We start from the raw sequence: 23,334 nt of genomic DNA, 5'->3' as shown, positions 1-23,334 counted from the left end.
GGGGGGGTTCATGTTTTTTTCTTTCATAATGACAGACATTTTTAATGGTAGCAATTTTGCTGTGATGTTGTGGCGCTCAACATCCATGCACGCCTTTTACCAAAACCTTTTTGGGTTTCCGGGAAAAGAAAAAAAAATGAACGTGAATGACATGATTATCTTATCAAGCCAATTTCTCTGCCCATTTGGTAGCTTTCTCTTCTATTTTTTTATTTCAGTACGTTCACCCATCATCAAGTGTGTCACTCAAACCCCGGCAACCTTAATACTCACGTGATCAGAAAAGAACATATTTAACGACGGGTTTTTTCCCTCTTAGTCATCGAGCATAACAGATAAAACAGTTTGCATGTGTTCATGAGCAAAAAGGTGAACATCGGTACTGTAATTAGTCACACTAAGATTGAATGAGTATTCAAATAAAATATCCCTATATTTCATTGCAAATACTGTATTCTGTGAAAGGGTTGCAGCAGCAAAGTATATGATGTCACAAATAAAATAGCTCATAAAAATGTCTTGCTGCTGACTTACTCCTCTGGAAGAATCAAATTACACGATGATGTTGTACTTTATGAAAAAAAATCAATTACAGTATACGTTTACCTACATTGTTTATCCTTTCTAACTTTCTGCAAAGTGTATATATATACATATATATATACACACATACACGTGTGATTCGAACTCAACAACAGTCCCATATATTTATAAATGATCCATAAAACAACAAACCACAAAACAATAAACTCATCTTAGTCCTGTGTACCTCTAACAGTGTCTGGTCTGCAGACCTGAGTCACCGAGCAGGTGCGTGGAGGCGGAGGAGCTCAGAGAGGCAAGGTAGGGTGAGGCCATTTAAAGATTTGAAAACGGATAATAGAATCTTAAAAAGAACTGTATAGGGAGGCAGTAAAGGGATGCCAGAGTAGGAGTTATGTGCTGCCTCTCACTCGTCCCTGTAAAGAGGCGAGCAGCAGCATTTTGGAGCAACTGGAGATGCTTACTGGAGGACTGGCTGACTCCAAAGTAAAGTGCAATTTGCCGGCCCGATTTGAAAACACTGTCCAGTTTAAGACCCAAGTTCATCTATCCATCCATTTTCCGATCCGCTCTATCCTCACAAGGGTCGCTGCAGGCTATCCCAGCTGTCTTCGGGCAGTAGGCAGGGGACACCCTGAACCGGTTGCCAGCCAGTCGCAGGGCACACAGAGACGAACAACCATCCGCGCTCACACGCACACCTAGGGACAATTTTGAGTGTTCAATCAGCCTACCATGCATGTTTTTGGAATGTGGGAGGAAACCCGAGGACCCGGAGAAAACCCACGCAGGCCCGGGAGAACATGCAAATTCCACACAGGAAGGCCGGAGCTGGGATCGAACCTACAACCTCTGCACTGTGAGGTCAACGTGCTAACCACTGGAACACAGAGCCGCTAGACTCAAGTTATGTGGTTCTTATTGTATGATATTATTGTTTATATTATAATAAGGTCAGTGAACTATTGATGTGACACAAAACTTTTTTTTTTTTTGTGGTCTTCACCAATCCGCTGTCCAATTGTTCAGAGAGCCCTGTAATCCGGCCTTAGATGGGAGTCGTGCAGCACAGCCTAATAGGATCGTAGTATTAACAATAGCGCCAGCTGTTGCAGGGCCCTCTGTCGGCCAGCAGGAAGAGTGTAAGGGCGGGGGGGGGGGGGGGGGGGGGGTTGAGGCCGTGAGACGGCAAGGGAGAGGTGATTGACGGAGTCATCCAGAGCTCGTCTGTGTGACGCTGCCAGTCAGTCTCATGTGGAATATCCCGGGAAGCAGCTCGGTTTCGGCACGGTGGAATTGTTGCTTCTTTTGCGGAGTGTTTCCTTTTCTTGGCCGTCCCATCCTCGATCAACCCAATCCCTTGTCATTTGTCCTTTCCCACTTGTGCTTTATCCCGCTACCTTCTTCATAGGTCTGTTCCTAATCTGCCTGGACCAAGTGTGGTGCACGTAGGTCGTAGCACGTTGCACAGGTGGCTGTCGACTGTGCGTTGCGGGCTCTCCATGGATGAATAAGCAACACTTGGGGGCGGGGGGGGGCTTTCTGGTGGATAGAGGGAGGGGGGGGGTTTCATAAAGTTGCAGTCAGGACCGAGCTTCTTAGGAGGAAGGGTTGAGGATGGCGGTGGCCCTGGACGAAGTGTGGGGGAGGGTCAAGAACGTCTGCAAGCAGAACGGTCTCCTCATCCTGTCCGTGCTGGCCGTGGTAATTGGCTGCCTGCTTGGCTTCTTCCTGAGAGGCAAGCAGCTCTCCGAACAGGTCAGTCGGATGCATTAACTACTGTTTATTGTGACCCCTAACACACCTGTGCGCTTGCTTCTCACGTATCCTCTGGACACCAGCGGATTTGAAAACCACTGCCTCTGAAAACGATGTACCCATGTTGGCTTCCACTCATGTAAATGACGCCTCCAGCCCAAATGCGGCCTGATGCTATTTGCGAAGGTCTCAACATTTTGGGGGCTACAAAAACAGACAGAATAGCCCTTTTTTGGGGGGTGTCCATCTTTTGAGCGGGTTTGATTGCTCCAGATTCTTTCCTGATTCGATTTTCAGCCAAATTGATGGCAAAAGCTTCCTTAGAAGGTTCCCATCAGCCTCTAGATTGCCTGGAGCTGCTTCCGGACACATCTATGGATCAGGATTCCCGGTGGAGAGATTAGTCGTCAATCACTCACAGTGACATCAGGTCAACAACAGACCGTCATGTTGACTTATATAATTCCCATAAATCAGAATGGGCGCTTGGATTGAAGCACCAGTCGAAGTTGCAGTTCCGCAAGGCTGAATTTATATGGACAAGAATAGGAAAAAACACGTTAAAACTATACTGCGGTTCTCGTATTGTGCAGATGCGATTCGAACTCAAAAACGGTCTGAATAAATATGTAACGTGATGCGTGGAATCTGCTGCATGCCAACATACTCCATCTTGTTTATACCTCTGTAGACCTTTCCATCGGCCTAGTCAGATAGTAAACTGTTGGGGTGGAACAAAATTATTTATAATGTGATATCAGACATCCTCCCTCAGGGTATCGCGTTGAGATACAAAGCCCAAATGTTGATTTTATGTCAAGTTTGACCGGAGCACGCATCTCGGAACTGACTTCCATGTACTCCCATCGTTCGTGTCGCTGAATGTGTCACGTAAACAGGTGACACAACATTTGTATTACTTCTGATGCCAGAGATCAAATAGAAATAATAACTAAACAATACTTCATGTGAAACCCGACTCTTTTCTTCCGTAATGTACTGTAGCTGTGGCGAATCGTGGCCAGCTTTCTTGTCGTACAACATGGTCGCCCTGCTAGCTGCTAACCATTTCAGCGTCACAAACAACGCACACAATGAGACGCACTCCTGAAGAGACCTTTACTCGATGGCGAGCGCAATTCAATGTTACAGTGGCGAGCTTTGTCAAAGTGCCTTGACCCGAATACAGTTGGCCACTATACTCCTCAGCTGACAGAAGCAAATAAAAGACCAAGGTGTGGGGAGAAAAATGTGACCTTCATCCTCTCATAACCTAATTCGTATAACACTGACTGTATATATTTGGTGAAACCTCCCGAGTCAAACAAAACAAATTGGAATGTAAACAAAACTTGGGGCGAAGAATCAATCCCAAGTGAGTTAGTTCCTCACGACGCTAACTAGCAACGCTTCAGCAGCCAGGCCACCTTAAAACGCTTCAACACCGTTCCGAGAGAATTTAAATTCAGGGTTAAAACCTGGTTGCTACTCCTCTTCTCACATCTAATAAACCCCTCGCTTTTCTTCCGGTCAACCTGGAGCCAATTAATCGGCGCTCGATGTATTGATGCTAACAGATGCCGGCGATGACAAGATTTTGAGTCACAGCAAAAAAAAAATGCTCAGCCCGCATCGCGGCGAATTGACTCCACGCTGTTTGCGTCACAGTGAAGGACAAAAGTTCCTCCTGGAAACATTGAAAACACACACACACACAAAGCAGCCCTTGTCCCTGAAAGCTTCCTCACTACAAAAGCTTTTACTGCTCAGCCAGTCTTGCCTGTACAGATCACCAATCACTCCATTTCTTCTTACCGGTATCTTTTTTTTTTTTTCTTGTTTTCCAACAAACGACTCTCTTATAAATCAGTATAGTAATTGATCAATGATTGGTTGAAAATCAAACATCGTAGCCCTTCTTTTACTTTGCGTCCGCGGTCCGACATATTTTGTTGCCAGATTTGCGCTTTTTCAAATGAAAACAAGGCAAGGTAGCTTTATTTAGAGCATAGTGCATTTCATATACTGTCCATATGTAACTCAGTGGGCCTCACAATACATTTAAAGACAAAGTATGACATCTAAAATATAGAATAATTAAAAAGCAGTTTAGAGGAATAAAACGTTTGTATTTGACCAGAATTACTAAACGAGTGCATGATTTTGGAAAATTTGATTTGCGAAATGCTCAGAAAGACCTTCATCATTAGGTATGGGGGAAGGCATAGTTTTTAACCTGGATTGAAAAGCATATAAACTTGCAGCTAGCTTCAATTTCGTTGGCAACTTCATTTCTGTGCAGCACAACTGCTAATTGCTGATGCCCCGTGTTTGCTTTGAACTTTGGGCTCCACTGAGTGAGTCTGCAGACCTCAGAGCCCAACCTGGTTGATATTCCATGAGCATTTCTTTCCTACAAACGTACACACTAAAAAAGACGCTGGGATTTTTTTTTTCCACTCCTCCACTCACTGGGTAGCTGCGGATTTTGAGCGGTTAATTTTAACAAAGGCTGGGTTAATTATTTCGCCAGGCAGATTGGGTTGGCTTGGGTCGCAATTGGGTTTTGTGTCGAAGTCGAAGTCAATCCAATGTACGCTTCTTTGAAAACATTGGTGGCAGCCGGATGGTCATTGGGTAACACCGCTGACCTTGAGCACGGGGATTGGGGTACAAATCCCGGTCAGGGTGAACAGTAACATCCAGTTGGGTCTCTGGTTCTTCCCTAAAAATGGGTGGGTTGTTTCAGGAAGGACATCCGGTGTAAAAACTGTGCCAAACATACATCGTGTCAGTGACTTGCTGTGGCAAAAAAGTTGCTTCCTCTTAGTTATAAAATTTGGACTTTTTTTTTTTAACCACAACTATACGAATAACCTGATAAGTGATGACTGTACTTAGTAGTTTCAGCCCAACACCACGGGTAGTTTTTACCACTTGCTGGATCCAATTTGTGACCCAACATGGTGCATCAAATCCTCAAGCTAATGCTAACTAGCTAACTCGGTAACTTTTGGACACAACGCTGGTTTGGCTATCTCACCCAATTTGTGTTTCTCTTAACCCAGCAGATTTAAGAGTGCATTCATCAAACCAAAGTAGTAATTTAAAGATGATTTTTAAAAGGAAAATGCGCAGGGAAAGGCGGGAGGTTAACAGCGCCGTGTAACTACGGCACCTTCAAATTATCGTCTGTTTCTCTTGCAGGAGGTCAAGTACTTTCAGTTTCCTGGAGAACTTCTCATGCGGATGTTGAAAATGCTCATTTTGCCACTTGTTGTTTCCAGGTAATAGCAACATCATACCACACAAATACTCAACACCGTTTTCCTGGTTTGACAGACTTGAAATAATGATCATGTTGGTTTTCAGTGAGTGAATTGTTGCACATTTTATTCTCCTCATGCAGTTTTCACAACCACTGAACACACACCTTTGTTATGCATACCTTGTGTTCACTCGCATCTTGCGCTGAGTTTATTTTTCTCAGGATATCATTAAACCACAATTATCCCCTTTTTCGGCACTTTGACAAACAATTCGCAAAGGACGCTTCTTGAAAGAACTCCATTTTCTACACGTCTTTGATGACCCTGACCTTGTCATGCCCTTTATATCGCACAACACAATTCTGTTTTGACCGTAGGATGAAAGGAAACGATAATGTAAAAGTCACATGGGATTTCAGCCTGTGCTCACTTGAATTGGAATTGGAAAGGGGAAAAAAAAAAAAAAAAAGAAGGAAGTCAGCTTTTGTGAAGGAAGCTCTTTGGATGTCATTCCGTCCAGAATCGCCACGATGACTATTTTAGGCCCAAAGCGCTTAGCTGACCGCATGAAGTGAACACATGAAAAAGTCCCCAAAACAAATCAGGCAAACACACCGGTACAATGTAGGGTGCTTTGTGCAATAAGCTACTTACAATATGTGCACCAGCAAAGTCTGGATGAGAAGTTAATCTATCCTCCCTCCCGTGGTCGGTCTCCCTCTCTCTCTCCCTCCCTCCCCCCTCTATATCCGTGCTTTTGTTGTCTTCCTTTTATTAACGGGGGAAGAATGGGATGTGTTTGTTTTTCATGCGGCGCTTATTTTTCGTTCTGACTTTTGCATGTATAGAGAAGGAAATTACTGGCTGCATGCTTCATGTCGAGAACTACTCTGAAATAACAGGCAAGCAGCCGGGGGAGGCAACGTGAGCACACACGCAATCTCACAGCTAACCGCATTTAGGTGCTTCCATTTGCATCTCTCGGAGACTTTTCTCCACAGGGGAGGGGGAAAAAAAAAATTTAATTCTCCATTTTATTTCGCTGAGTGGTTTGCAAGGAATACAATTATCTGGATCCACATTTGTGGAGATGACATATGAATTTAAAACTATATACTGTATATATCTGGATCCAGATGATTTTATTTTGTGCAACCACTTGACAAAATAAAAAGGAATAATTTCAATTCCAACACTTTTTTTTTCTGAGCATACTGCATGTTCGTCCGTCTCTCTGTAGCTGAATAGTGCAGAAGGTATGTGCTTGTGTGATGCACAGATCAGCTGGTCGACACGGCTTATCTCGGGGTGAAATATCTGCCCGGCCCTATTGCCTGTCTGTCCCCATTTTTTTTTCTCCCTCTCTCCCTCCTCCCAACCATCTGCGCGCCAGCCAAAGAGGAAACCAGATTATCCCATGGACGCGTCATGCGGAATCAATGGGCTCTCCGCTGCCGGCAGTTGCGTCGGTCGGCACGACACGAAAACGATGCAACCCATTCATGTCTGTAAATACGTCGTTCCGATTGGGCAGATTTATGGCAATTTTTGTGTATGCATCCCATCACGGGCTTGCATGATGGCGAGTCATTTGCCACTTGAAGTTCGCAGTTAGACTCATATGCCAGCCGTTGATTGACAGGAATGGCCTGCAACACCAAATCACCCCAATGGAAAAAAAAAAAAAAGGAAATTACAGTAAAGGGTAATCATGAAAAAGAAAAGGTCACTCAGTATTGTGTAATAAGGAAGAAAAGCAAATTACAATCCTCAAAGGACTGTTTCACGTACTTTCTTCTGTACAGATGTACAGCAGTAGAAAATAAATACATAGAATGCAATTAAAATTAACCCCAAAAGCTCATTTATGATAATAATTGAAAAAGATGAAAATTAAGCCATTTTCACTGTAGTTATAGATTATTTAGTTAGTTTCATTAAAAGATGTAGTTTTTGTCCCTTTTGGGGGGGGGGGGGGGTTCAAAAGCATTTTCATTTTGTTAACAGAAATATTTTTTTTCAATTGAAGTTGTAGTTTTTGAGGTCTGGCAGTTGTTTGGAATTTTTGTCTCTGTCCAGTGACTGAAATGTCAAAAATTGTAGCCGGGGATTGTTTTGGTTCATTTGTTTTGGCTTTGGCAAGTGGACAACGCAATGCAATTGAAACCCTTTGTGGATTTATTGTTTTTTTGTTTGTTTGTTTTTGGCAAAGCTATACCAATCAAGCTCAGCTTGACTTTTGCCCTGTGATCTAAATTTGCTTCTGAGGTCGAATCTGTGACCAGCGCAGGACGAGCTCTTGACGCAGCTGGACATTGAAGTTACTCATACACGAAATCTTGTACTGAAATTATAATCACAACGCTTAGCAAAATAGATTTACCTTGCAATCCAGTTTACATCGATGTGTGTGCGCGTGTACAATTCAATCATCACACACAATTTGAGGAAACAATTTGTTTTTCTAAAATGTTTTTCTCTTCCTTTTCTCCTCTCTTTGTCCTCCTCCTTGGAAATTTTTAATTAGTTTGATGTCAGGTCTGGCTGCCCTGGATGCCAAATGCTCGAGTCGACTGGGGATCATGACTATTTCCTACTACCTCTGGACCACCTTTGTTGCTGTGGTGGTGGGCATCATCATGGTGTACATCATTCACCCCGGAGGAGCCGCTCAGAAGGAGGATTCCGAGGAGAGCAAGAAGCCCATGACCAGCTCGGCCGACGCTCTGCTGGATCTCATTCGGTGAGCGCTCGCCACAAAGCCGGTCCGTGTTCACCGCCTGATAACTTAGCTTAGTCGGCATTATGGTAGGAATGAATTGTTTCTCTCTCAAAACAAACGGTGCTGTACTTGTAATGCTGCCACGTCAACAACTACTTCACCCTTATTTGTATCAGCTAATGCTAACAACCAGGATAAGCGTTCATCATTTAGGGCAGTTCAGAATCAATAACATGAAATAAACAATAGCTTTAACATGTAAATAAAACATATCATACTCAACAGGCAGCATTTATAAATGCTCCAGACGTGTTTTAGCGATTGAAATGTGCTTGTTCGGACCAACCAATCAGGAGTAGGGAAAATGTTGATATCATCAGGGGGCCATCTTGCTTTCTGAGCAGATTAGACTAGCATAGCAACAAGTGTAGATTGAAATTTGATTGGATTAAAAAAAAAAAAAAAACATCCCCCATACAGCGTTGGAAGCAGCATAGTCAAAATAAACGCTACGAAATGAGGAGAATAAACGATTGGGAATAAATTAATTCAACGTCATCTTAAAAAAGAAATTTGAATTTAAATTGTAAAAGTAGGTCATTGCTTCTAATCGTGTTTGGTCAGCAGATAAATTCTTCCATGTCCCCTTCAAATGACGAATGTAATCCGTCAGACTCACTTGTGATGCCTTCGCTGTTAAATTTTTCTTAAAAGCGAACCCTTTCATTGGTTTGCAATCGGTTTACAACACACTTGGACACATTATCAGTAAAATGATTGTGTGGTCAACTGCACACGCAATCTTATGAGGAGTGAAGTCACGGAAGTGCTCGAGCAAGGAGGGGAAATCCTTGAGTAATGTGTGCCAGCGGGCTGTCGCGCTAAGCTAATTAGAGCTGCTCAAAGCCAGCGGGGTGTGTTTGAGGTCAGCTTTGTTGCGGGCCCCTGTGAGCCACTGTGTCAGTGTGACACTAGGTCAACGGGCACGACAATGCCGCCGCCGCCACCGCCGCCGCGTAATTTTTTTGTTGTGCTCCAATCATATTTGTAGTCGTGGTCAAAAACAAAAGCATGTCAAGAAGAGGCCGCGAGGTTTTCTCATCGTCCTGGGAGGAAAACCCTTTTCATCGCCTTGAATCAAATTACAGCGGGAATAAATTGCCGTTGAATGAATGAGCGAGTAAAGTCGATGCGATTCAACGGTGTACTGATCAGCACTAGGTAGCTCCTTCAGCCAGAGACTGTTACACCCGCGCTGCAAGAAGGAGAGATACCGACGCTCGTTCCTACCAACTGCTGTCAGGCTGCTGAATAAAAAATAGCAACAATAATATTAATAATAATTAATGATGTGGAAAACAACTGTAAATAGCACTGCGATTTATCCATTTTGTATTTATATTGCACTTAATTGAATGGTGTTTGTTTGTTTTTTTCTTCTTCTTTCTGCCTACATTCTTGCTGCTGGAGGCTGTAAATTTCCCCAGTGTGGGACAAATAAAGGATATCTTATCTTATCTTATTATGACAATGGTGACGTTCGCAGGCTCTCCGTGTGCGTGTATACGTGTTGTAAAAGAGCACAGCTGGGCTTTGGATTTATCTGGCAAAGCTTCTTTCAAGCCTCCATCTATCATGCAGCCGCGCTATATTGGTACGTTCGCAAATGGCCCAGCGTGTCGGACCCTGTAGTAGCGCATGTCAGCGTGTGTGATAAGTACGCATAATGAGCATCGTGTTCGTAAATATGGAGACACTTAAGCGCGCGTGGGGATGAAGATAGGACATTAGCTCCATTTGCTTCGTCTTGGACACAAAATGCACTTTTGAATGAATGCCCAGACGCAAATCGCACTCAGCACGTGCCGCAGACTTGGTTGGTCGTTCATGCTGCGTTGTTTTATACTCCGCTGCATTACATTTGAGTTCCTTGGATTCAAGTTCTCCTCACGCCCTCGCCTTGAATGTGAGGACACGTGCCACCGCTCTCAGAGTGATGCTGTAGCTGCCCTCGGTAGAAGGAAGCAGACCGACTTCAATGAAAAGGACTTGAGTGGTTCTTGGAACATGAGTCTGCTTTTAGCTTGTTTTGTAGTGTTGTAGAGGGAGGGGGGGGGGGGGATAAAACGAGAATGCTAGAAATGCCGAGAATTATTTCAATACGCAGATATTTGAATGAAGAAGTTCCTTCCAGAAAATGTTCATGACATTATGGCTGCTACAAGTTGTAAGTTGACATTACGTTGCTCTGTGAGGGTTGTTCACTGCATGTCGGTTCCTTCGGGGCTTTTAACCTTTCAACCTCTCCTCTGCAGCAACATGTTTCCAGCAAACTTGGTTCAAGCGACGTTTCAACAGGTAATTGGAGTGTTACATTTCCAACCACTGTGTTTTATTGTGTGAATGCTGAAGAGCATGAAATGTTGGAAAACCGGGCTTGCGTTTCCCATTGGAAGGGGATGAAAATCAGTTTCAGCGTCAAAACAAAGTTTTATGTTGCCTTTTTTTAAGTGTGTCTCCCTTTCATGCACCCTATAAGCTGATAACGTGATAAGCTGCCCGCTGTAGTAACCCTGAAAGGGTTAAAAAATGAATATGGTGCAATATAAAAAGAAGTGAAATTATTACAAAGAATTAAAGTACCGTATTGGCCCAAATATAAGACGGTGTTTTTTTGCATTGAAATAAGACTGAAAAAGTAGGTGTCGTCTTATATTCGGGGTCTAGACGTTATACCCATTCACGACGCTAGATGGTGCCAGATATCATTGCAGCGAATTCTGAATTTGACTCCCCAGGCCAAAATGAACCCCTGTCACGAAGAAGAAAAATAAAAAATAGCGGTAGCACGAAGAAGAAAAATAAAAAATAGCGGTAAGAAAGAAAGGAGAAGAAAATAAGAGAAGAGATAACAGATAATGGAGAAACATAGCGACAATCTGGAGAAAAGTGGGTCGAAGATCGGCCAGGTTAACCGGCAGCTGAGAAGTTATGATGTCATTTACATTTCAAAAACCAGAAGCCATTCATTTACGAATGTGATTGCACTTTAGTTGATATATTTAAATGTTCAGATATTAAGATTTGAATGAGGCAAAATAACACCCTTTTTCTCTCAAATATATTGTTAGAATCATTTGTTTCAGATGTACTGTGATTATTTTCTGTATGAAAATTAATTTGGTGTTCAAAATGTCAAATGTCAAACTTGAGTCTTGAAAAAGAGGGGGTCGTCTTATAATCAGGGCCCTCTTAGATTCTTATTTTAATGACGGACTTGCTTGTGTGTGTGTGGGGGGGGGGGGGGGGGGTGGATGCATCCCTTCTTCACATTCTTCATAATTCTGTCAACTTTAATACAGCCCACATTGATGAAATGATGACATCCAGTTACAAAAGAGGCATTCTGATCGCACCAGATATGATCTTCAGTTTGGAGCATTTCCAAGTAACCAGAGCAATCCAAGTACCCCAAAACTCGGAACCCAGAAAGAACCTAGAAAGAACTTTTTTAGACCCCTCCAAGTGAGTTATTGCACTCAAACTTCCCCATTGACTCGAGCGGTCAATTTTTTTATGTGAAGGACTCAAAAGCAAACACTTACATTGACATGAACGTCAAGACTTAACCAGCCGTTGCTGACCAGTAGCGTGCAGCGATGAGGGCAATCGGCATTAATATTTTCACCAGAAAACACAATTAACCCTTTCATGCACCCTGTAACCCAATAGCATGATAAGCTGTCCACTGTCGTAACCGCTGTCCCTGAAAGCTCAAATAGCCTCTTCTCCCTTTTTGCTTCTCAAGTACCGAACCCAGCGAGACCCCGAATATATCCCCAAACCAACAGTGGCTCAGCTCCTGGATGAGACCACCACTCGACGGGTCTACATCTACGGCATCCAGGATGACAACGGAACCGACATCCAGAACTTTTCGCTGGATCTCACGCCGCCGCCGGACGTCATCATGAAGACGTCGGCGGGTACGAGCGAGGGCATGAACGTGCTGGGCATCGTCATTTTCTCCGCCACCATGGGTAAGCTTTCGGCCCATCCATTTTGTCGGTCATGCGCTCGTGCACGAGAGACGGGTTATGAATCACGCATGAGCTGAACTCGATGTGACTCATCGCAGGGATCATGTTGGGGAGAATGGGGCCCAACGGAAGTGCTTTGGTCAACTTCTGTCAGAGTTTGAATGAAGCGGTTCTCAAGATTGTTGCCATTGTCATCTGGTAAGAACGAGCTTCTGATTGTTTCCTTTCACCCTTTCATGCACCCTGTAACCTGAGAACATGATAAGCTGTCCACTGCAGTAACCACTGCACGTGAAAGGGTTCGAATATGCTCAAAAGTAGGCCAAATTTGACCCGATATTTAACTCAGGCCAAAATAATACCGATAAAAATGGTTTAAATATTTGCTTTTTGAGTCTCATTGAGCTTTTTGACCATTTTGGAATAACGTAGCACAAGTTTTTAATTCATACATTATATTTCCAAAAGTGAAGATGAGATAAGTTACCGGTGATTGTCAAAGTATGCCAGACTGATATTAGAGAACACATTCAAAATAAAATCCTTTTGTGTTTTAACGTTAATAGTTAAAAGTGTTTTTCATAAAGCAAACTATTTCGTTTTAGCAATTTTAACCTGCTCTCCATTTGCTTGTAGTTGTGTACCTTACAGCAGACATGGGCAACCCAAATTTTGGAAGGGGGCCACAATTTTTTTTTTTATCAGTGCCACGTATTTCCTGACCAGACGTATGAGAAAAATGTTATTTTGAATATGGACAAAATACATGCAAAATACGTGCTCTTCACATAGTTCACGTTTTTAAACATATATATTTTCAATGCATGTATAAAAGATCCACGAGCTCAGGGGTGGCCAACCAGTCAGACACTAAGAGGAATCTTTTTACTGTGTTACTGCAAAGAGCCACATCATACACATGGGCACACATAAACATCACCGCATCCTTTCCTCACACACACAACTGCATTTATAGAGCACTTTCAAACAGCCATCGCTGCATACAAAGTGCTGTACATGGAGCAATTTAACATATACAATAAACAGTAAAACAAATCGGTAATAAAGACGGTAGAAAGCACCAAACAGTAAAACCAAGAACAAATCTGAGTCGAATGCCAAAGAATACAAGTGAGTTTTGAGGAGGGTTTTGAAGATGGGCAGCGAGGAGCCTCGCCGAATGTTCAGTGGGAGGTCATTCACTCACACACACACACACATACACACACACACACACAGACCTCCGCTCAGCCACATTTACTGTATTGTAAATGTCACACACCAACATGATAATGACAGAAATGGACTCCTACAGTACTCAAACCACAGGCCAGTCATTTTCAACAATGAACATCGTGTGCACCGTCTCACACACACAAACTCTCAGTTCAACCAAGTCGACAAGCAAAAATATAAGAACGTGAAAACTCTTACTATGCATGTTGCTTCGCGCCTTCGTGGAGGGCATTCCTTCTCTTGAACAATCCTCGTCAAATGTGGCTTGTATTCCGTGTTTGCCACTCGAAGCAGGGCACCGTCTGCACGTGAGCTGCAGCGGTTACCAACTACTGGCGGTGGCCAAACTTTTTTGACCGAAGATCGACTTTTGAAGCGACCAACCTCCTGCAATCGACCCGATCGCGCACTGCAAGCATTAGAGCAGGGGTGTTTTCCAAGTTTGCCTGTTGCAACACACCCGATTGAAATGATCAGATCATCAGCAAGCTCTGCGAAAGCCTGAGATTGAACCTCATCATTTGAATCAGGTGTGTTGCAACAGGGAGACTTGGAAAACATGCAAGACAGCGGCCCTCCAGGACCTGAGTTTGACACCTATGATATAGACATACTGTACATGTGCACAACCATACACATGCGAGGATGCGAACGCGCGCACTTCAGGATGAGCAACAGCCCCTAAAATGAACAAAACTGAAACACATAAACACACAAATCTATTTTTTTCTCCCTCATTTCCTCCTCCCACCCCTCGCGGTCGAACAGTCTGCTGGCTACCGGTCAATCGCGATCGACGTATTGGGAAACCCTTTCTTAAAATTAGAGGTAATTTGCGAACTAGCTTAGCGTTTAGCGCCGTTGTTTGCGCATGAGCGGTGACTTAAAGGTAAAAATTCAGTTGTCATCTGATTGGTTACCTTGTATGTCAATCAAGTAACGGGGTTGATGATAGGCTAAACATCGTGAATTCCGCTGGATTTAGCGGCGTTTGAATGGCAGCGCCACCGCCGAGGCGTTTGACGCTAGTCATGTGAAAGCCCGCAGTTGCATTGAACCAGCCGAGGACCCGCACGCCACCCCTCGTGACTAGCCTAACCCAACAGCAAGGTGTTTGAAGCAAACAATAAAATAATTACGTACTGTAATTTTATGGGGTGCAAAGGGCTGAGTTGCATAAAAATTACCATTCAAGGGCAGCACAAAACTGCTAAATAAGTAACCAACATTCAGCGAGAGAACTCATTTTGTACGGGGGGGTTTTCCACAAAAATCAACTCACTTAAGGTTTTTATCTTATTGAAGTGCCATGTTTGTCCTGCATATCATTCCAAATCCACATGTTTTTAAAGCGAACTCATTTAGTATTGGGCAGAATAAAACCCTATATAAGTGCAGCTAAGACATGTATGCCATCTAGTGGTGATTGGTGCTATTACAACATGAAACTATCGACTCCTGCATGCTTGCAGGTCAATACATGTGGATTTGCATATTCGCAGATTTTTTTCATATTTTGGATTTTTCCCACATTTCCCCTGATTTCGTTCCCCGTTTGCCCCATATGTATGTAGTGTATATTGAATGTTGATCAATATTTTTTGTAGGAAAAAATAAGATAAAACAATGATGGGACAGCTGGTTACCCACCTAATATCACAATGTCCAATTTGTGCATGCATGTGTTAGCTTGCTCTTAACATACCGAAACCTCATATACCCAAACACAAATTTTTTTGGTCCCTTTGTTTTTAGGTATTTCCCCTTCGGCATTGTTTTCCTGGTTGCCGGGAAAATCTTGGAGATGGACGATCCGTCAGCCATGGGGAAGAAACTGGGATTTTATGCCATCACAGTCGTAATGGGCTTGGTGCTTCATGGTCTTTTCATCCTGCCTGCCATGTATTTCTTTATCACCAAGAAGAGCCCCATTGTTTACATAAGAGGAATTCTGCAGGCCCTACTTATTTCCTTGGCCACTTCATCCAGGTAAATTTAGTACAAGGCTGTTCCGGACGCATTTATGAAGCTTATGTTTGATTGTACGGGCACGGTGAAGTTTGTGGTGGTTTTTAATGTATGTGTCTTTACAGAGGCAATAAGCAAATATCAAGCTTAAAACAAATGACACATTGTGGGGTGGAGAGTTTTGTACCCCCCAGGGAACTATTAAGCATATGATCACAGTACACTAGATACAGTGGAACACAATCGGTTCAGGTATTTGATCACATTGATCAGATCGATTGCAGATATCCCCATCATAAATCATTAACCGGGCATAAAAGGATATTTGTAACACTTGAAATTGGTTCTTCTTTTCTATAGAAATAAAAAACAACAAAAAAGAACGCATAACACTTGCAGTACATAGCGCTCTATTGTCATGAATGGCGTAAATCCAGCGCAGCACGTGGCGTGCCTGCATGGAGGCGGGTTAGACTGCATGTTGGTATTTCGTAGACAAGCGCAGATAAACAGGGGACACTTACATTCACACCTAGTGAAAATTCACTTAAGGAGCACGCAAACTACAGGCTGATTCAATCCCAGCAACCTCAGAACTGTGAGCCAGATATGTTAACTACTCGTCAAAATGCACCGGCGAATAAATAAAACAAGTCTATCGATCACAAGTTTGTATGATATTATCAATGATATTTGTATGTTCTGCCCCCCCCCCTCCTCCAGCTCTGCCACTCTGCCTATCACCTTCAAGTGCCTCCTAGAAAACAACCACATTGACAGACGCATCATCCGCTTCGTGCTGCCTGTGGGGGCCACCATCAACATGGACGGGACCGCCCTCTACGAGGCTGTGGCGGCCATTTTTATAGCCCAAGTGAACAACTATGAACTCGACTTTGGACAAATCATCACCATTAGGTAAGCAAAACATTGTGAACAACTTAAATTTTCATTTGCTTTGATTCTGATTTGAATCAAACAAGCACAAGAATTAAAAACGTCGGGAAAAGAAGAAAAAAAATGTTCAGACGAAGGAAGCAGAGTTCATGATGTTCTGACGCTTTGGAGCACAAATATTTGTTTGGAGGTTTCCAGCACATCTTGTGATGACTTCACTGACTGAATTGAATAAATTGGTGCAGCGACGAGTGGACCACCATTCAAAAAATGTAATACAGGGTGTAACGGTGGAGTTCTCACATATTTGACGTTCAGGGAGAGGACATGTTTTTCATTCACAGGCTGACATTTGCATTATGGTTGGGTGTAAATGGTCAGATTAGAGTGCTATTCGTGGGGGATAGACACCGAGCCAGCCTGCAAATAGCGAAAATCCATGTATGGCCATTGTAAAAGTATTGGGGGGGGGGGGGGAGTAAATAAATATATCCTCCAAACTCCTAAAGTTTTGAATTACAAAAAAAAAAAAAAAAAAACAGGACAAACCACGAAAAATGAGCGTTGGCTTCCCTGCCCCCAAAAATGTAAAAAAAAATTATTTTTTTTAATCCATTGTACATAGAAAATGTGACACAACTGATCATGTGTGCCCATTCCACTCTCCTGGACCACTTTTAATTTGTCGAAACTCAAAATAGCTCTTAAGTGGGCTAATGGATGAGATGCATCCTTTTCCTCTACTTATTGAGCAAAAGAGTGCCTCGTACTTGCGATGTTTCCCAACACCGCGTCTGATTTTAATCACATCACATATGGAGTTTTCTAAATGATTAAAAATATGATAGGATTCACTAGGTACACATGTACTGTGTGTAAATGTCCACAGATTATGCCTCATGTGAGCTTCTTAGTCTGATCTGATTTCTGCCAAATGAGTCTGGAAGCAACAGCGACACAGAAGGTTCACGCAAAAAGTACTACGGCGCCCTTGTTTCCTCGCACACTGTTGCTCTATACCTTTGCAACAGGTAAACAAGTCCACACGGACCGGCTGGGCCAGCGGGGTGCTGGGTTAAATAATGTCGCTCTGATTTAATGGCATGTCCTCATGTAATAACATTAGGCACTCTTCTGCCCGTAGCTTCAGGCTGTGCCCATCCCCTCGTAATCCCTTGGGAGTAAAACCCACATGACCTGCATGACTCATCTCTCGTGTCACGCCAGAATTATTATAATTTGTCCCCCTCTTCCTGTGCTGTTTGGCTGCTGACCACAGAGCTTCGTGCACAACTGTCCTTTTTCTATAATATGGAAGCGCCAACCGCTCTCTGAGTGACGACCTACGGCATTTGCATATTCATGTTTGCATAAGCAATTCTGCAAAGTGCTTTTACATATACAGTACATAAGATAAGAAATACGTGTGTGTGTGTGTGTGTGTGTATAATGTACAGTATATATATATATATATATATATATATATATATATATATATATATATATATATATATATATACAGTATATATATACAGTATTTTTTTGGGGGGGGGCGTTAATGAAGGCACCATGTAGGAACAATATCAATAGAAAAAAAACATGCATCTTTTTTTCCCCCCCCAGCATTACTGCCACAGCAGCCAGTATTGGTGCAGCTGGGATCCCGCAAGCTGGACTGGTTACCATGGTGATCGTGCTGACCTCTGTGGGTCTGCCTACCGATGACATCAGTCTCATTATTGCTGTTGACTGGGCTTTGTAAGTACCAGACAGTAGCACGTAGCTCAGGAGAGGTTGACAAAGTATGCTTGGAGTCTTCTTTTATGTTAAACAATTTTTGGGGGTGATAGGGGGGTGTTCTTGAAGGAACATTGGACATTTCAATCATACTAAATGGATGACTAATGTTGACTCCCCTCGCAGAAAGTGAGAAACACATTCATTTTCATTGATTAAATAGACCCCAACGCAGCTCACGCAATCAGGTGAAAAAATAACATAGGAACGAACAAAACTGACCCACAGATGCACGGTGTCACCTAAAACGCAGTTGCACCTGCAGAACACACTCATAACTGCCAATTTGCTTTTTCGTCAATAATGCATCCTCAAAGAATCGCTGCACCCACATGGCTGGCATAGCTCCTACCCTAAAAGTATCTATTAGGTTGATGATGTGGTATCGGCGTGTGGACGATCGGAGAATGTTTGGGCACTGCTGGCCCATGCATCCTGAGTTCTAATTGCTGCCGAAAGATTTATAGTAACAGGGCAATTTCCAAACAATCTGGAGTCCACTCGTGTATAATAAGAAGGGAAACAATATTTATGGACTGTGGAGAAAATTTGCCAATTTTCACCACGGGATTTAATTTATCTGCACAAAATTGGACTTCTGCAAAATTACAACTAAAACTAAACCCAAAAGCTATATGAGACTACCAAAACAATTCTGGGAATGTGGTGGGATGCCAATTACCAGACATAGAAAATAAGCACAATCTGTATCCCGAAATCAATGCGCCAAATGTGAACAAAAACCTATTCTTCTTCCAGCACAGCTGCAGGAGAATGACGAAAAAAGAAAAAAGTGTCAATCAAGGCGTCGTCAACGGCGCAGTCAAAGTCCAGACCGCAATATGATGACCTTAAAAGATTTGCTCATAAACCACTGGCTGTAAATAAAGTCACGTGCTAAAGAAGAGTGGGCCGAGATCCCGCCACAAGTCAGTGATAACATCATCGTGGCATCGTTAAGGTCATGATTGCATCATCAGTGGCAGTGGCTGTGCTTAATTTTTTGACACACTTTCTTTGCATTTTGCTTTACTTACTCTGAACTCAATAAATTTGTTTTGTTTTTGATGACTTGGCAGCAACTCCAACTAATTACTTGTAAACTAGTACATTTTCTGTGATAGCCGCCCTTTAGTGCAGCCCGGTGGGCCAGTGGTTAGCGCGTCGGCCTCACAGTGCAGAAGTGTAGGGTTCAATTCCGGCTCCAGCCTCCCGGTGTGGAGTTTGCATGTTCTCGTCGCGCCTGCCTGGGTTTTCTCCGGGTGCTCCGGTTTCCTCCCACATTCCAAAAACATGCATGGCAGGCTGATTGAACACTCGAAATTGTCTCTAGGTGTGAGTGTGAGTGCGGATGGTTGTTCGTCTCTGTGTGCCCTGCGATTGGCTGGCAACCGGTTCAGGGTGTCCCCCGCCCACTGCCCAAAGACAGCTGGGATAGGCTCCAGCATGCCCCGCGACCCTTCTGAGGATGAGTGGATCAGAAACTGGATGGATGGATGAGGTCCCCTTCAACTCATGCCTAAAAGCTCTACAAACACTTCCCGTACGTACCTGAGGAAATGACGTTTGATTTTTGTCACGCAGGGATCGATTTAGGACCATGGTCAACGTGATGGGGGACGCCCTGGCCACGGGTATCATGGCTCACATCTGCAGGAAAGACTTTATCAAAGAAGGCGAACAGGTGAGAGAACATGAAAGTTAACGTATTGATTCGTTATAATTCACTGCGGCTTCTTATTAGGTACCTCTGATCTGTGAGACAAAGCCCATGATTAGCATCCAGCAGATGATGAGCTACCAGAACCAGAAGAACGGCTGCTACCAACCGCCGCCACCGGGCAGCAAGCACGACCACCTTTCCCCGGACGTGGCCCGCCTGATCAAACTGGAGGAGGGCATTCGACCAATCGAGAAGAAGAAACACGCTCACTCTTCTCACCACAAGAGAGGCCACAGAGACAAGGACCACTGTTCCATCGACATGAACGGTCTGGAGACTAACGTGTAGAAGCCGTCCGAGTGGCTCTGAGCACTCAGCTGCTTGGCCCCGGCGGGAGAGGAGGACCAGCATGTTCCTCAAATGACGTGATCGAGGTCACACACACTTCCCGGCTCTAGAATAAGAGAGAGGTGGAAGGTGAATGAATGCAGATGAAATAGAATACAAAGACTTTTTTTGTTTGTTTTTTTTACGGTATTTTAATAATAACCTGCGTATTTGTTAGTGTACTCATCTAACATGTATCATTCTGTACCGGCTGTGATGCTGGCTTTGAGCTTATTCCGTTCGGGGTTTGCTCTTTTTTGTTAAGGGTGAGTCAGCGCAAATGGAGAAGGAAGAGAATACACAAAAACTTGATTTGAGATATCTCCTTCTGTGGACTGTGGGAAAAAGAAAAAACACTAGCATCCATTATTTGTTGTATTGATCTGTCTTGGTATGAGATTAGTCTATTTTTAAAGGGACTTTTTCTATATGTTGATCATGCACAAGGAATTCTCGCATTCAACGACATTGTTGCAACAATGACGCATACATATGACAGTACAATAAAAAAATAGTAATTACATACAGTACAGTACTGTGCAATCCTCTTCAGCCACCATAAGATTTGGTGCTACAAAGAATGATTGTGTTCAAAATGACTCTACAGACCACTATAGAGTTTTTCCATCATATTTGTCCCCCATGAGGTGGTTTAAAACGGGAAGACTCGAGTGATCGACCGACCTGTGTTTGATTTTATTTTATTTTTTCCTGTAATCAGTTCATATTAGCTGATGCTCTAAGACAGGGGTGTCAAACTCATTTATGGCGCGGGCCAAATTTTAGTTACCGTTTCACTTGGAGGGCCGATATGACTGAAACCATATACAGAAGTCAAAAATAACTGTTGATTAAAATCTTGTTTAAGTTACTATCACGAGGGGTTTGGTAACAAGAAAATGCTTCGGATATACGTCTTATTTAAAACAGATGATAATTGAACATTTTGGTAGACATTTTAGAAAGGATCATGGAAGTTGACATGTTTGAGCTGCTTTCACGGGCCACTTAAAATGATGGGGCGGGCCAGATTTGGCCCCCGGGCCTTGAGTTTGACACCTGTGTTCTAAGATCGGGTCTAAGGAGTTGACAACGGATCGAGAAACTTTGGCTGCAGTGGCAAAGTGAACACCTTGGCAAAGTACGATCCCCACGCAATTCAAAACACCTCTCACCGCAAACACAAGCAGATATAAAACCATGAGACGCTTTCTTACCTTACCCGAATCAGCAGTGACTTTGCCTAATTTTAGCCTCACGTTTCGGCATTTGTTATTACGATGGGAGTCAGCATCCATTCTGGGCATCGAGAAATCCGACATTTCATGTCAAGTACGTTGACAAAAATGCCACATCAATAATCGACAGATATCCGATGAAAGATATATTTCAGAAATCTGTTTTTTAAGAGAACGGAACTGAAATGTGAACATTGAAAATGGCCACATGCGCCGTGCGTACAGGTTACATACATTTTCGAATCCAAGCGTTAAAGCTTACTTTCAACGAAGAGTACAAAACAAAGGCGTGTGTATGTTCGGACTGGCAAATGCGAGCACCTCTGCCGATTCATGAAAATCACAATCTTCATCTTTTTTTTGACAAACTTTCAGTCTTTTCGCCCTGCAGATTCAAAATCGGTGCCGGTAAAGAGCGAAATGAGACTTGTATTGTGGAATGGAATCAAATCAAATGTATGTAAGTACAGAGCCTAGAAATTCACAGTTACAACCCATCCAAAAGACAAATACCTGTACGGTGATCCCTCGCTATTTCGCGGTTCGTTTATCGCGGCTCCAGTGCATCATGGATTTTTTCAAACATATTCTTTTTTTTAAGTCTGAAAAAAGTCCGCAAACGGTCCGCGAGAAGCAGCGAAAGTCAGCAAAACAACAGCGAGTCATATAGAGCAACATATACAGTACAGTACTGTACTACATGTATATGTTTACTGTATTTTGTTATTCATAACCTAGCCTAACTTATACATGTTAATTACTTCAAAATTTACTTCTACATGCATGTATACCATTAAATTTGGCCTTATAAATATTATGTACATGTACCTACAGGTATATGGAGGGGGGAGTCGCTACTTTGCGGATTCAAGGGGTTACTGTATTAAAAATAATTAAAAAAAAAAAAAAAAAAGACCAACAGTGGGAAGCCTGACGGGTCCCCAGACAAAAAAAAAAAAAAAAAAAAGTCCCAAAATATGCTCCTATGGGGGGGGGGCACAGTATGGGTTTGGAAAAAAAACAACTCAGCACCAGCCCATAAAAGACACAATAACCAAACACAAACACCTGCACATATGGACGGAGGCAAGGGAGGTATCGAGCAGGCCGAAATCAACGATGGGGTGATTGTGACCTTCAATCGGCACACCGCATGTTCCACAGCACGCCTGCACTACAAAGGTGGGGTAGTTGGCATTGATAATGTTGCGGGTTGCGTTCATAGGGGTTATGTGTGTGAATATGTGGACTCGCTCATCCCAGCCGCTGGCACAAAACATCTCATTGCCGTGGAGACAGCCTTGGAGAATATGGACCCAGCAGCAAGACTCACAGGCGAGGGAGGGGGGGGGGGGGGGGGGGCGCGAGCGTCTGGTCTGCATAAACATCCAGGAGATAACGGCCTTCCCAAAGTGACTGACTTTAATATCAGTCAGCCTTTTAATGTCTCTGGACCGTTTCAATTAGTTGAATTTGTGGTCATTTCTTGAGGTGGGCTGTCAACTTTGACATGTTGTCATCCGTTTTGCCACGGAGATCAAGAATCGCATCCGGTCCGCCATTAGGATCACTCGTCGGCCACGTTTGAGTGATGACAACACGAGACCGGCTCTCAACTCAACTCAACTGTATTTCGAGAGCACTTTCGGCCATCGCTGCATACAAAGTCAAAAATCAGTAAGAAAGATGGTCGAAAAAGGATGGTAGAAAGCATCAAACAGCAGAACCAAGATCAAATATGAGTCATGCTGAGTCAAATGCCAAAGAATACAAGTGAGTTTTCAGGCGGGTTTTAAAGATTGGCAGCGAGGGGGCT

At 43.3% G+C, this 23,334-nt stretch overlaps 1 protein-coding gene across 1 annotated transcript; it reads left to right on the top strand.

Annotated features, from left to right (window-relative positions):
* The first annotated feature begins 2,125 nt into the window (after positions 1 to 2,125).
* On the top strand, positions 2,126 to 20,805 carry slc1a7a (solute carrier family 1 member 7a). The gene is made up of 11 exons (XM_086129516.1): positions 2,126 to 2,301; positions 5,509 to 5,588; positions 8,098 to 8,313; positions 10,608 to 10,650; positions 12,101 to 12,332; positions 12,431 to 12,530; positions 15,324 to 15,557; positions 16,260 to 16,454; positions 18,057 to 18,191; positions 19,815 to 19,914; positions 19,975 to 20,805. Exons 1-11 carry the CDS (start codon positions 2,161 to 2,163, stop codon positions 20,239 to 20,241), a joined length of 1,743 nt encoding a protein of 580 aa, XP_085985642.1. The 5' UTR covers positions 2,126 to 2,160; the 3' UTR covers positions 20,242 to 20,805.
* Positions 20,806 to 23,334: the final 2,529 nt, after the last annotated feature.

This window comes from Hippocampus guttulatus, chromosome 14 (genome assembly GCF_054856545.1).
Source record: "Hippocampus guttulatus isolate MCC_2025c chromosome 14, RoL_Hgut_1.0, whole genome shotgun sequence".
Lineage (NCBI taxonomy): Eukaryota > Metazoa > Chordata > Actinopteri > Syngnathiformes > Syngnathidae > Hippocampus > Hippocampus guttulatus.
Note: the sequence above shows the minus strand (reverse complement) of the source record. Positions and strands in the feature narration are given on the sequence as shown.